Genomic DNA, 15,301 nt, shown 5'->3' with positions numbered 1-15,301 from the left:
ATCATCAATTTAAATGTACTGCTGTCACCATTGAAACAATGCTAATGACCGTGGGCGGTAAGGGTGGAGAAAATTAGGACAATTTCAAGGGCTCAGCACTGACAGGGGCCCCCAGGTGGGTGGTTTGGGTTGGAGGGGTGGGGTGTGGGGGTCCCCAAATATTACATTCTTTCATAGGGCCCAAAATCTCTAGCAGCACCCACACTAATGACCATTTGACAACACTTAGCTCACTAAATTAACAAACCTTCTAAGTGGAGAACTATACCTTCTTCTATTATCAGTGTTTATGTCTTAGCTATATACACAAAGATATCATAGAATTATAACAAAATAATAAAATCTGAACTCTTGTGCCGTAGAGCAGTTACAGTATAAACTAGCATTATTGAGGGACTAATTGTTTTTTTTAATCTCTTGTAAGGTTAACATTTATTTTCCAATATATTGCACAGTAGCTTGCATTCCTGATTTAATAACATAGCCTAGCCAAGCTTAAGCAGGACATGCTTCAGAATAAATAAGTAGTCTAATGTTGCATACATGTCAGAAGGTTACAAATACAGCGTCGCTCCTATACGTGACATTACGGTGTTAATTGAGCTACTATAATGTCTTCGTGGTACAGCCCAGAAAACGCCTATAGTGCGCGTTGCATTGATTTATTCTCGTGCTGTTGCATCATGACTTGTGTGCCTTGCAGATTCCCCGGTCGGTGTAGTGACGAGAGTGTGCGTTGGTTAGCCGTGAGGGCGCCGAGCAGTGAGGCGGTGCTTGACGGGAGGGATCCGCTCTCGCTCACTCTCTGCTCCGCAGTAGTTCGCTGCCTCCACTCCTTCGACCCCGCCGCCTTCCTTCCTCCCGTCCACCCGAAAGTTCACGGCCACTTTTTTTTCCTTTTTTTAAAAAAAAGCAGGATTTCTGAGTCGCATCACGACGACAACCGTAAAACAAACTCACCAACGGAGCGGCGAAGGGAAAGGTAAACGATTCTCTCATAACAAACAGTTTGCGGTCCGGACTCATGGGCGCATGGGTTGAAGTTTCTGTACTGCAGACAAATGACGGATCTTTTTCTGTTTTGTTTTTTTCAGCCTGTTTATTTTTGTGCTGCTGTCAATAATTTGATGTGAAATCAAAGATGGTGCATCTGCTCCGTGCATGTGATATATGTTTAAGAGAGTGCAGCGGATAATTACAGATTAATTCACTGAGCATTTTAAATGCACGATCATTCTTATTTAAAAAAAAAAGAAACTCGTACCTCGCAATTACAGTTCCGTGTGCGCTGTCACGATCACGCATCTTAAATTACCTGCAGGGGAACCCTTTCCCTAATCTATTCCGCAGATTGGAGCATTCAGGAGCCTCTGAAGTATTCGGGGTACTGTGGTTTTATTTCAACCTGCAGTGAGGTTTGTTATTGCCCCATGTTTGATGGGATCCTATGTGAATGACAGCCATCTGAGATGTTCTGTGTTCTGCAGGATATGGTGCAGTGAAAACTCAGTCAAAATAGACCGTGCGGAGGGTTTTTTCCTGTTATTGCCACCCATAGGGGCAACAGAATCCTCCACAGTGTGAAGTAGATGATGGTGGGCGTTGCTGGCCACCATCACTTCTGTGTGGTCATTGTTTACGCAAAGCTCCCCTTTTCACTGTCTTTGGTCTGCAAAGTGAATGTGACTTTCAGCCCTCATGCTGACCGGTGAAAACAGAAAAAAATACGGGACACAAGTCTTGATACTTTGTCAAGTCATTTGTTTTTCTTGCTTTTGCATCAACTCTCAGTTTCCACTTTATTTACAGGACACTCTTTCTGGTGGAGCTGTGTGTTCGTCACAAGAGGGTTGTTTCTCAGTGGTATTCGCCTGTTTCTAGCTGCAGACACAATCAATACTATAGTCAGGACAGTTGTCCCATTGTTAATGCAAGTGAACTAGAAGCCCATTTTGCAATCCGTGGTTTAGTTTTGAAGTGTTAGCCGTTGCTATGTGGCGTATTTAGGGTAATCAGAGAATTGGCCTCGACACCCGTTGTTTGACGATTACACTTCTCTAAATTCAGCAGTTGTATCTTCCATTTAGACTTCACTTCCTTCATCATACCATTTCAGCAGGTCTGCCTGTTTCTAACATTAATGACTGATTCAACATTTTTGTCATAGAAGTGATTAGAATTTGTCTTGTCACAAATGCTGTAACTTTTAACATCAGGTATTCTCTTAGAAAAGAAAAAAAATCAAATACCAATCAATCAAATTAGTTCTCTTTGAAGGCCCCCAGTCCTTGAATTGGTGACACCATAGTGGAGAATACTATGTGATTGCATTCAGATTGGAAAATGTGACATTTAATGTTGTGGATGGATGTGTGGGCGACCCGGACGGGACTCCCACGATATGTGCAAACACTAACACCATAAAAACATTGTGGCTGCTGCGTGACGTGCACACTCACAAGTTTGAGCACGTTTGAGGTTTTTTTTTTCTCTGATTGCCAAGTGGTGTTCTGCAAGACTGCCTCCACAAAAAAAAAAAAAACTGATTATATAAGTCATATTCAAGTCTGAACTCAGAGTGATGGGCACTCCGCGCTTCACAGCCGGGGAGTGAGAAAAGCCTCGCCCACATTTTCCAAGAAATCTGTGATTCATACTGTGTAGAATGTCTTTTGTTATTTTCCCTTTCTCGGTTTTGTCTGATTTGCACTCCATGTGCATCGTGTTCAAACTCGCCTGTGTTTCTATTAAATGGGATCTGCTGTACTTTGCATACCACTCAATTCTTCAAATATTAGCATACAGTAATAGTAGACCAGGGGAAGCCCTGTTTTACTCATTTCCTTTTACTAAGGAAAATAGAAGCTTTATCTCAGGCTGAGTGAGCAACACATTTTGTACTAAACTGCAAAACAAGCAGGGGAAGTTGTGGTTACTTACCATAGCTATAGATACATAAATACGAAGAAGTTTTTCTATAGTTCCACTAAGAAAGGCATATCTTGCTGGTTTGAAACTCCTTCCTCTGCCTGCAAAGTGACCCCTTGAGCAAATAGACCATTTATAGTAAGGGAGTATTCCTGTGTTCGTGCAGTGAGTCACAGTAGCATCTGCGTGTAGAATGCAATTTAGAGCGTGGCCTCTGGTTTTGAAAGCCAACCGAGGCTCATAGCGCGGGAGGAGGTGAATCTGCAGAGGGGGGGGGGGGGGGGGGGACTCAAGGCTAAACCGACCGGGCTCCCCCTTCCCCGACCTACCTGTTAGTCACCCGTGCTCTGACGGAGAGCAGCTGATGGAGGGAAACACTTTCCATAGCAACCGAGCGTGTCCGTCCTCCCCCTTCTGTTAACCCGATGCAATCTGCACACACTTCAGTGAGGCGAAATGTCGAAGCTTCAGGAGGAACACGAATGTTAGACGTAGACCTCGCTGTCTGTTCAAAGAACCTACGCAGTGTTTTCCAACCACAGAGTGACGGTGGTGGAGACTCACACCCTGCAAGTGTTGCAAAACAGCAGATATCCTTGACATAAGGCGTGGGCGTTATGACAGCTTGCACAAACATTAGCCTGCATTGAAAAAGGTCATCCCCAAGTGTACCTAGGGAATGATTCTTGTGAATTAAGTGCTGTACGGCTGTTGACAGTTTTACCTCAAGATATAAAGGGATCTATTTCACAGTGTGATTTCTTTGAGAATGCAGTTGCAGTTGTAAGTGTTGGGTTTTAAACGTTTTAAACGGAAGCTGCACGTACTAAACTGTTGCTACTTGAAGGTGAATATGAATGTTTATATTGTACTTTGCTGCTATTTGAAGAACTGCGGGTGGGCCCGACACAGAGCCAGGAGTCTGTAGCTCTCGCACATCGCCACTCGGAAAGGTGTGCCGCATCGCTTATCCCGTACTGATTACGCGGAGTGACATTTTGTTCAAACAGAATTATACCTCAGACTGTCTGTCAGCAGAGCGGATCAAAGTCAATCACACAGAATGATGGCTACGTGACTCCTGTTAGCTCACATTAAAATCGTTCTCATGTCGACACAATCGAGTCCTTGCAGCATAAATGCTTCTATAGAGCACAGAAAGAGTCTAACATTGAACTTATGCCCAGCAGAGTAGTCTTATTAAGAGACTTTCCTCAAACAACCTGAAATATTTACACTATTTTTACACCGTTTAAAAAAAAAAGTTATGTTTGAGTGTGGATGCAACCGGCTCGGCATATGTTACACTATTCATCTCTGCGTGCGGGGAATGCCTCTTCCTGTGCTCCATCTTCTGATTCCCACTCTGCATTGTGCATGCAAATCGTGATCTAATCAGGAAGTAAGGAATCAGATTATCCAGATAGGCTTGAGATGTTGCTGAGCCAGACACTAATCATGATGATAGTTGGTTGAGGAGGCAGGACGGACACGATGCCGCTCACAACATCACAATCCTCTGGAAAGCATCAAAGCCGGAGAGGAAAAACGACACCCAGAAGTTATCTGTAATGAGAGGGGTGTTTTTACGACTGTATTTATTTACCCCGCAGTATTTGAAGATGGAGCTGGGAGCATTTTTCTAGGATGAAGAGTTTCCGGCTGTAATCGGCTGATCAGTAGTGGATTGATTGTCAGGATTCCTCCGGGTGTCACTTTGCCGTGGATAGAGAGACCTGGCCCGCTCGATCGGCTGCATGAACAGAACTGCTAGGCAACGCCGCTGACCTTTTGAAGGAATTAAGTGAGGACAGTGTGAACCTTTCATAGTCCAAAGACCACAAATGGATACAAATCACATGTAAGGAGTGGGTGTTATTTCAGATTATTTCTTTTTTTTTTTTTTTCTTTCTCAGTACGTTCTTTGTACTTTAAGCACTCTGATTTTCTGTTAAGTGCAGGCAGCCTTCACTGATACCTGTGCTGGCTGCACTTTAATGTGTGATAACACCTGTGAACAACAGTGTGAACAACACATTTACAGTCAGGTCTTATTCATCAGGCCGGACTGAAAACCAACACACAGACTCTTCTATGCTTTTGTGTGGTTGATGATAGAACGGTCTTTGATATCAGACATAATATTAGATTTACAGTAGCCTGTGTGCGATATTAAGCACAGATTGCAAAATCAGACTATGTACCTTTTTGCTTAACAAAAAAAAACATGTACATAGTGTAAAGGATGGAGGTGTAACAAGTCAGTACATTTAATCAGTAATGTCCACTAAACATCGCTAACATTAGCCACCATAAACAACAAATCCCCTGATATTAATAAATGGAACAGCGGTTTATTGCTTATTAAATCAACATTTTGTTTGTCCGTGGGAGAATGTGTTATTTTTATCATTATTTAATATTACATGACCTTTCTTTAACACAAATATTAACCTTACACAAAAGAAAAAAAAGTTGATAGCGTGAATCAAAAAAGCATGTTGCGTTGACCTGCCTGGAAAATCACATTTACTGGTGAACATAAGTGCTTTACATTATCTAATAATATCAACTGCATTAGGTATTTAACATTTTACCGGCATGCATCGACAACAGCAACATCACACCGGATGCAAGGACGTCAACTTCCTCCCCCCCCATCAACCAGTTACTCATCTTTCGTAAATGATTAATGGATATGCATTTGTCTCTCTGTTTCCTGTCATTAGGGATTCTCCTTCCATTATGCTCGAACCGCATGTTTACTTCAGAAAGTTCGAATGACGAACCCACCAAACGTTCATCCGGCTACCGATTTTAGAAAACGACAATTTTTATTGCGATTTCAAGCTCCTTTCCTGTGTCAGATTCAAATTCTGTGCTCGCTTTCAGGCCCGTGTGACATTTAAGCCTCTTCCTTTTGTTTGGAGGGGAGGTCCCTCCACCAGCGAGTTTGTCTTTCTGACCTCTCTGTCAGATTTGACTGTTTATTTACACATTTTCAACGCTCTATTGCACCCTTTTGTACGAAACTAAACCTGGTGTTTTCTAAATCAAATATGGGCCAGTGAGTATATGGAAAAAGAATTTGGGTGCAGAGAATCCCCAGAGTCCCAAGTATAACGGATACCTTTAGCCTGACATATTTTCTACCAACCATTTTGGCCCACTTTTTCGTCACGAGTGAAATTACATGTAAAACTGCTTTTCAGAGCAAGGGAGGAAATCATTTTATCCCCACACATGGAGAAAAGACTGCGGGTTTATGATACACGGTTAGGCTATTATAGTTATTTGTGTTTACAAAAGGGAATAGACAGTTTTGCATGTGTTGATTTTAGATCTTCTGCATGTTTTTACATATTCTCTGGCTTCACTCAAACTTTTGGATTGTTGAGTATGAGGCTCCCCGTCTACCAGCATGGATTTTTTTTTCACAGAGCGAGATGCAAGATGCTATCTTTTTGCTCGCAGCCCTGCTTTTATGTTCTAGAAAGAGGCAGGCTACTATGCACCCACCCTCTCTTTTCTCTCCGTCTATGTCTCACTGTTTCTCTCGCTTGTGCACAGGCAGGCGCCATGTCCACCCCCACAAACCCAGAGGTAAAGGAACTGAACCCTGTCGACTTTATCCAGCTACAGCAGTACATTGAATGTGAGTACAGACAGGCGGGCGGGCGGGCAGGCAGGCAGCTTTCTCAGCGCTTAACGCCTCCCCTTCACTTCCACTTCCACCCACACACACACTCGCTCATGGTTTCTCATATCTAGCAGAGGTTGCACTCTGTTTTTGCGTCACACACGCGTCCCCCCCCCCCTCCCCCGATAAATCTATATTCACCGTGTAATCATACTGTACGGGTAGATGATATTTCAGAGAAAATGTGGATTGAAAATGGCTACACACAGCAGGCAGAGTGGCAGAGAATCAGCATCACAAGTGCATGCCTTTTCCTGTGTGACCTGTGTGCCTTTGCTTCCAGACTGCAGCGTGAAGGTGAAGGACGTGCTGAGGGAATTTGATGCAGATGGCCGACTGGCCCGGCACCGACACGGAGAGGTGAGGGGACATGACCATGTGTTCACCATCGGGGTCCAAAACTCACTCCGCATGATGTCAGCGGCGAGGCTGAATTATAGCTTTCAGTGGAGGAGCTTAGTGAGAAATGAGCATCTGATTGATTTGCACGGAGCAGATAACTTATTGTCCCGCGCTGATTAATTAGATTCGAAGCCATCGATCTTGTTGACTGAGCTGTCGGAGGGAAACATCTTCAGCGTATTCGAGCGAGGTTCCAACTCTAAATTGCCTCCTCGGTTTTGCCCACGCAGCAAGGCTGTGCTGGCTGGCCTTGTAAGCTCAAATGTGATTGAAAAAGATCTTTAAAATACTGTAGTGTCAGTAGTGCCAAGTCATTTGTCCAATAAGCAAAGCTCTAATAGATGATTTGGCTCAGTTTAATTACATAATGGGAAATATTTTCTTTCCTTTTTTTTAATGGGAAAAAACATAAATACTAAAATACTAATAAAAGTAGTATTCGTGGTCTCCCTGTCTTCTGTGTTTGTGTCATCTGGCTGCCTCGTGGTGACATCATCTATTACTGGAGCAGCTTTTCAGGGTATCAACCAGGGAAATGGAACAATGTAAGCAAGAACTGTGTTTGTGGTTCAGCATTATCGAGGGACTGCCGCTCGTTAGCCCCGCAGCCTAGTATCATATGAGAAACACAGACATGATGCCAAACAGACGGACAGAAGTCTTGATTCGGGAGCTTTTTTGGTCGAGGTCACGTGACGTCATGCTACTTTAAAAAAACGGAATTTAAGGTTTCTTGGAAACATCTTGAGCTTTTTTTTCCTTGGATGTGCTCCAGCTCCTTTTTCTGAGAACATGACACATCAGATAAAAGATTAATACACAGTAAATGTCATCTTCCCTTATTTTCAGAAGAGATGAAAAATGCAGAAGACACACACACACACACACACACACACACACACACACACACACACACACACACACACACTGACAGACAGTCACATTCCACAAAAGCGCTGCAAACAAAACTCTCCCATTCATTTTTTCTCTCCAGTGCATCAATGAAGAAGGCTTTCGTCTGTTCCTGAAGACTTATTTAGAAGTGGAGGACTTCCCAGTGGATCTTTGCCAGCGACTCTTCCGCTCCTTCCAAAACTCCGAACCCATCCAGGAAGACAGCGCCAGTGAGATCATACACCACGCATTAAGTCACAGCCTCCGTGCTACACATATTAATTTACTCCATGGCCCATTTGGCGCACATTCATTTATCACCTCATCCCGGGAGGTGCTGTTTGTGCAGATATGGTTCACAGCCGTTCCTCTCTTTCCTCCGTCGCTCCTGTAGAGGAGGTCTTCCTGAAGGATGTTTCGTGTTACTTCTCCCTGCTGGAGGATGGCCAGCCCAGGGACAAGCTGGAGTGTGAGTCCCTTGTTTCTTTTTTTATGCCCAAGATAATTTGAGAGAGGAGCACTTCCACTTTCATTTCCCTTCTCTCTCTCTGTCTCTCTTTAGTTGCGTTCAAGCTCTATGACAGAGACGGCAATGGAGTCCTTGATAGCTCTGTGAGTTGTAAATCTTTTAGGTGTGATTGTCAGCCTCAAAATCAAGTCAACACTGCATCATACCAGCCCCAGTGCTAAAACAAGTCTGTTGTTGTTTATCAAACAGGAAGTGGATAGGATTATTGCTCAGATGATGCACGCGGCAGAATACCTGGGATGGGATGTGTCAGAGTTGAGGCCGGTAAGTACAAGAGAGCCTATACATTCGTGCATTTTCAGCCGTGACACTATAGATGGTATACAGACGGACACATGTGTTTGTACAAGATACCGTTTACCTCATAGCACAGATTATATGGCAGCACTCGTCACTCATTAGCTCGGCTTGGTCAAATGATATGCTCCTTTGCCTCTATATAATCAACACATTCCCACGCATGACCCACGTGGTCTCCTTTTAAGTAATAGATGTTTGCGTGCTGATTGGATAATCACAGTAAAATGTCGTTACATCAGGTTCTGAAGGACATGATGACAGCGATCGATGCTGACAGCAGCGGCACCGTGTCTCTGGAGGAGTGGGTGGAGGGAGGCATGAACAACGTTCCCTTGCTAGTCTTGTTGGGTTTGAAGGTACTTTAAAAAGCAGCACTTTTCTCTTTCCACGAAGTGTCGGCCTCAAAATCTCGTATGTAATAGCGGATGTATTTCATTTTTACAGCAGGTGTTAATAGTCACTTTTACAGCTCTTGTGAAACCTTGGCTTTGCGTGCCTCGCCTCTGTCCTTTCCCTCCTCCCTGTCTGTAAGGGCCTTTTGCCGACTCAGTGTTACTGGGTGTGGTAATGTCATCTCCTCTCATGCAAGCTCTGCACCACCAGAGTGCTTTTGTATTTTTCCGTTTACTCTGCACAATATGCGTCCACCATTTAACCAAGCACTTGCAGTAAATAACAACCCTTAGGCACCATATTTGACTAAAGAAATTCATCATTTTAATATTGGGGTGAAAACATTAAAAAAAAATAGTTGTCGTAAATCAACTTTTTTTTTTGTAATGGCTTTTCCCTAATGTGTTGCCAGATATATAAAAGTCACTTACTGCATGTCTGCTCGCTCACTATGGTGGTCCAAAACCCCAGACATTTACTCTGCCACTGGGTTTGGCCTCCACAACAATGCCGGGGACTTCCCCTCAGGCTATTTCTAGTCACCGATGGACATTTGAAGCCTGGGGAGCATGAATTCAGCCCCCTCACAGTTGCTGTGTGCTTTTTCGTGGCCTGCTCGCCATGCCTCATGCATAGCGAGCAGTAAGTGATAGGCTGATTCATCATGCCGGGAAAAGGCCTTTCAGTGTGTAATCCGGGTAAAAGCACTGGTAGCCCTGTAAACAGATTGAAAGCAACCTTATAATCTTGCGTTAAGAATTCGAGATTATGGTCAGTGTTGAATTGAATATCCATATGCTGCTACGCTGTGTGTCGTGCCTCTACTTGCATAATCAGCAATCTCATTAAGCCAAGGTTGGTCAAAAGTGGGTGTTAAAAACAACTGTGAAATGCATTTTGTACCCATAATGTTTTTTCATGAAAGAGTTTGTGAAGTTTAATCCAAAATGTATCAAATGAAGGAAATATATGCTTCTTTTGTTGTATTTATATTTATATTCAAATGCAAATAAACTCTCCAACCGTGATGTTCTTCTTTTTCTTGCATGACCATCTTCAATGCTCCTTCAACAACCAGATGACCCAGAAGGATGGGCAGCACCTTTGGAGGATGAAACATTTCAACAAACCCGTTTACTGCAACGTGTGCCACAGCATGCTGCTGGGCCTGAGGAAACAGGGACTGTGCTGCACCTGTGAGTACCCGAAGTCGCCAGAAGAGGGCGACATTTTGTCAAAGTGGAAATGTATATGTCAACATTGTGTGACGCCTCGGTCGTGTGACTGTCATGTCGCGCAGGCTGCAAATACACCGTCCACGGACGCTGTGCCAACAGAAACCCGGCCCCCTGCACCAGGACGTACGTGAAGTCAAAGAAAGAAACCGGGGTATGCCGAGTCTCCATGACAACATCTAGGGCGACGCTCCATACCAGACGTCGGTGTGTGTCTGAGTGCTCTTATATGCGCGCATTGAAACATTCGTCTCACATTTCAGGTTCCAGCGCACGACTGGGTGAGTGGGAACTGTGAGTCTAGGAAGTGTGAAAAATGCCAGAAGAAGATCAAGAGCTACCAAGGCTTAACGGGCAAACACTGCGTGTGGTGCCACACGATGGTGAGGACGCACCTCCATGTGTGACTGACTTTTTAGGAATACATCATTTATGAGCAATAATAAGAAAATGTGCAATTATCCTCTGCCCACATTCAGTCCATGGAGGGTAGTATCCTCCTCCTCGTTCTGCTGACTTCCCTGTCTCCGACAGCAGTGAGTCAGCTGTCGTCTCTTTTGTGCTGGGAGTTTATGTTGTGTTTCACTGTTTATGTGTTACAGCGGCATGATGAGTGTGCAGACCATGAGCCAACAGAGTGTACCTGCGGGCCCCTCAGAGACCATATCCTGCCTCCGTGGGCAATATATCCTGTTATAAAGGTACAGAATGATACACTGACGCAGACACAGGTCCTGTGTGTAGAGATTTTTCTGTGAAAAACAAGACTTTATCTTGGTCCCTAAAGGAGAGACCAAACAATGTCAAGAATGGCTGCTCAGGCTCGACAGATGACAGCGAGCTCTATACTACTCCTGATGGACAAGTGCTTCAGGTATTCTAAATAACGAGAAGGCTAAATTTGATTTGGCTGCATGTGCAGTAAATCAAACGATATCATTCTGTCGTCATTCAACAGATCAGCCCCGTGCCCAACACACATCCTCTGCTAGTGTTTGTCAACCCCAAAAGTGGTGGCAAGCAGGGAGAAAGGTCTGTTCAAAGAAAGTGTCCGTGCATGAAAAATGTGATGTCTAATACATCAGCACATTGTTTACAGTGTCGCCTGCTCTCATGTATTTCAGAGTCCTGCATAAGCTTCAGTATTTACTGAATCCACGGCAGGTACACAACCTTTCCAATGGCGGACCCGGACCAGGGTGAGTCCTCGGCACAACAGATTATGATCAGCATGACATTTTCAAAAGAAATGGAAATAGATTATATACATTTTGCTGCTACAGTTCCCGTCTTGTTTCTCCAGACTGAGTTTCTTCAGGCATCTGCAAGATTACAGGATCTTGGTGTGTGGGGGCGACGGCACAGTTGGCTGGATTCTAGACGCAATAGGTGAGATTCATGAGAAATGACACAATAAAGAGGCACGCTTTACCTCACACATCAAGGACTTCTGGTGAAAATCATTGTGACGCACTTCTTCCTTGCTTCCCTGTTTCCTTTTTCTTGCTTCAGACAAAGCCAATCTGCTGGTACGGCCGCCCGTCGCTGTGCTTCCTCTCGGCACAGGAAATGACCTCGCACGATGTCTGCGATGGGGAGGAGGTGAGTAATGAGTTGTTTCTGTTTATAAAACAGCTTGTTGCATATATGTTGCTATGTGTGTGTGTGTGTGTGTGTGTGTGTGTGTGTGTGTGTTCCTTTGAATGTGATTCATTAAAAGAGAGTTTCTCCAAATGCATTATTCTATATTTGCCTGCATGAGTCATGTTCTTTTTAAAGGATACGACGGTGAGGATCTGAGACGTATTCTTAAAGACATCGAGGGGAGCTCTCAAGTGCTGATGGACCGCTGGAGTGTGCAGGTCATCACGGATGAGAATCAGGAGAAGGGCGACCCGGTGCCCTATGAAATCATCAACAACTACTTCTCTATCGGAGTTGTGAGTTTCTCAGATAAACGTCATACACGAGGGTTTGCAGCTGCAGTTTTGTTGTTTTTCATGTTGTGTTGTGTTGACAGGATGCCTCCATTGCCCACCGGTTTCACACAATGAGGGAGAAACATCCTCAGAAATTTAACAGCAGGTAGGCATTCAACACATTTGATGAAACATATTATTAGTTTCTTGGCCACTTCTTCAGAATCAACAAACTAATCATAATATCCGACTAAAACACAGCACTGTTTAATAATCATACCTCTAACAGGCAACAAAGCAGACCTGGGGAACACTTTCAGTTTTGCTGCCACTTTTATTTTTCACTGAACAGATTTTTTTTTTAAACTGAGTGCAGGTGGTGACACCTTTTTTTTGTTGCAAGCCTTGCAATTTGACTCCTAACTTTTTTTTTTCATGACTGCAGAATGAAGAACAAGCTGTGGTATTTTGAATTCGCCACTTCAGAAACCATCTCTGCATCCTGCAAGAAACTGAACGAAAGCATAACGATCGAGGTGAGAACGCAGCATCGCATTCATCGGCTTTGCATTTTGACTGTATAGTCTGAAGTCCAATAGAAGAAGTCCCATTGGTGGAGGGAAACGCAGTGTATTCCAGACATACGACATCCATGCACTTCTTCATTTTGTCTTTTGAAACAAGCCTTTTCTGTAGTGTGAGAGTAGTACTGATGCTGTTTCCTCTTCAGTGCTGTGGTACTCCGCTGGACCTCAGTGGCCTGTCTCTAGAAGGGGTTGCCGTCCTAAACATTCCCAGCATGCACGGTGGCTCCAACCTGTGGGGCGAGACCAAAAAGATTGACGCTAAGGGACTGACGAGTCAGGAAGAGCCCGAGGTGATCGTCGACCCAGAAATCCTGAAAGTGACCTCGCAAGGTATTCTGTCTTTGGCGGTTAGACCACGATGCATTTGTACTTATTTTTACCCGTCGTTTCCGAATGCAAGCTCGCTTTTCAACCTCGATATGTCGTCCGTAGTCGTGGGTGGTGTTTAAATGGAGAGGACAAATTCCATCTATGTACTTGAACATATATAATTGAAATATAGTTTAATTTTTCCCGAGCCCTCTAACAGGAATCTGTGCACCCTCCCCACCTGCAGCTCTTTGACTCACCTCGTTGATCCTATGCAGGGAGCTGCTTTTAGCAGAAAGGTCCTGATTAATCTCCTGTACCTGTTCAGCAAAGGAGAGTTAATAATGGACTAACATTTATCAAGGGGACACAATCGACAACTGAACAACTTAATGAGGATTTGTCAGACGTTGTAATTTATTTCATGATCTGCTGCTCCCAAGTGGTCAACAAACACAATGCAGCTTTAAAAGGGTCATTTGCATAAATCATTAAATGCAGTAAATGAAACTGATGAAAGCATTGGTCTGACTTGCCACGTGATGTCAGCAGAAACAGGTTCTTCTATATGTATTTTTATATCTGTCCGTAGTAGTCAAATGTTTGTTTACCTTTATATATTTATTTATACCTCCTATATTTATCAAAGCTGATTCCGATTCATGCCAGATCTCAGTGACCGTCGATTAGAAGTGGTCGGCCTCGAGGGAGCCATGGAGATGGGACAGATATACACGGGTCTTAAGAGTGCCGTGAGGCTCGCCAAAACATCCCAGATCACCATCAGGTGAGAAGCGGAGTCGTGGACGTGTTCAGACTCGCCAAGACTTTGGCCTCTTAAGCCTCATTCATGCTCAAAGTGGTCTTGACAGCGGCTTTGACCTCCAGCTGATCCTCTGGTTCTTTACATAACAATTATCAAGTGTGCTGACTTTCCTTTTGGTATTTTAATCACACGTGAGGTCCATTTGTTTTGTGAATTAATCCCGTTCTACTTGACCTGCAGGGTGAAGAAAGCATTACCAATGCAGATAGACGGAGAGCCGTGGATGCAGCCGCCCTGCACGGTAAATAACACGCAAATACAGCTTCTTTTTAAACAACAGAACGGAACAACATTAAAGCAAATTTCCCTATTAGCCACAGAATTAGGGATGTTCTTGATTTGATTATGTAATTATGTAATTTCCTTTTCAGATTCACATCACACACAAGAATCAAGCCAGCATGTTGATGGCTCCTCAGGCCAAATCGTCTGGTTTTTTCACCTACAAATAAAACTGCTCAGTAGAGGACTGACACTTTTCTTGTTTTAAATATAAAGTCAGTTTGTGAGTGTACGTCGTAGAATAATCCCATTTAAACAGTCGAGGTTAGAACAGCTGCATCCTTGTAACACATAAATGAAGCATGGCGCCGTATGAATACAACTGTATGGTAACATTGGACGCATCGTGGCAAATATGACTTTTACCGAATGCACTCAGTGTTTTTTAATCAGAGCTCGGCTCTCTGGCCGCCTATAAGTGCTTCACGGTTAGTGGTGACGCCGCTCTGTTGGAGCTTAAAGTAACATTTGAAGTTAAGTGAATGTCACGTAAAAGAATAATATCCAGCTCCGTGTGCCTTTACAATCCATTCGCTATGATTACGACGTTGGTAGAAGACTTACAGAGCTCCGTGTGTAGACGTGCACTTTGGACATGAACCACATAGTGTTGCTGTTTTTTTGTTTGTTGTGGCTGTAAAGATGAGATGTGAACGTCAGATATATGTTTATGTCAATTTGGAACCAAAAAAATGAAGGTTGGATGAGATTACATTTCAGATTGTGGCCGAAGTTATTACATTTGTTTTCATGCATTTCAGTGGATACTTGAAAGTGTTATGGGGAACAGTGATAGGACAATCATTGCCAAAAGAGGCCTGCATGTCCATCCACTGCTTTACTGTTCCTGTGTGTGTGTGTGTGTGTGTGTGTGTGTGTGTGTGTGTGTGTGTGTGTGTGTGTGTGTGTGTGTGTGTGTGTGTGTGTGTGTGTGTGTGTGTGTGTGTGTGTGTGTGTGTGTGTGTGTGTGTGTGTGTGTGTGTGTGAGAAAGAGACA

At 43.8% G+C, this 15,301-nt stretch overlaps 1 protein-coding gene across 1 annotated transcript; it reads left to right on the top strand.

The window, feature by feature from the left end:
- The first annotated feature begins 6,434 nt into the window (after positions 1-6,434).
- dgkaa (diacylglycerol kinase, alpha a) lies at positions 6,435-15,301 on the top strand. Its single transcript, XM_084014615.1, has 23 exons — positions 6,435-6,583; positions 6,912-6,988; positions 8,025-8,154; positions 8,319-8,393; positions 8,487-8,536; positions 8,643-8,717; positions 8,993-9,109; positions 10,225-10,342; positions 10,447-10,535; positions 10,645-10,764; positions 10,984-11,082; positions 11,169-11,255; positions 11,340-11,413; positions 11,506-11,580; positions 11,685-11,770; positions 11,894-11,983; positions 12,161-12,321; positions 12,402-12,466; positions 12,746-12,836; positions 13,031-13,217; positions 13,866-13,983; positions 14,203-14,263; positions 14,394-15,301. Exons 1-23 carry the CDS (start codon positions 6,508-6,510, stop codon positions 14,472-14,474), a joined length of 2,202 nt encoding a protein of 733 aa, XP_083870741.1. The 5' UTR covers positions 6,435-6,507; the 3' UTR covers positions 14,475-15,301.

This window comes from Eutrigla gurnardus, assembly GCF_963514095.1.
Source record: "Eutrigla gurnardus genome assembly, chromosome: 8".
Classification (NCBI taxonomy): domain Eukaryota; kingdom Metazoa; phylum Chordata; class Actinopteri; order Perciformes; family Triglidae; genus Eutrigla; species Eutrigla gurnardus.
Note: the sequence above shows the minus strand (reverse complement) of the source record. Positions and strands in the feature narration are given on the sequence as shown.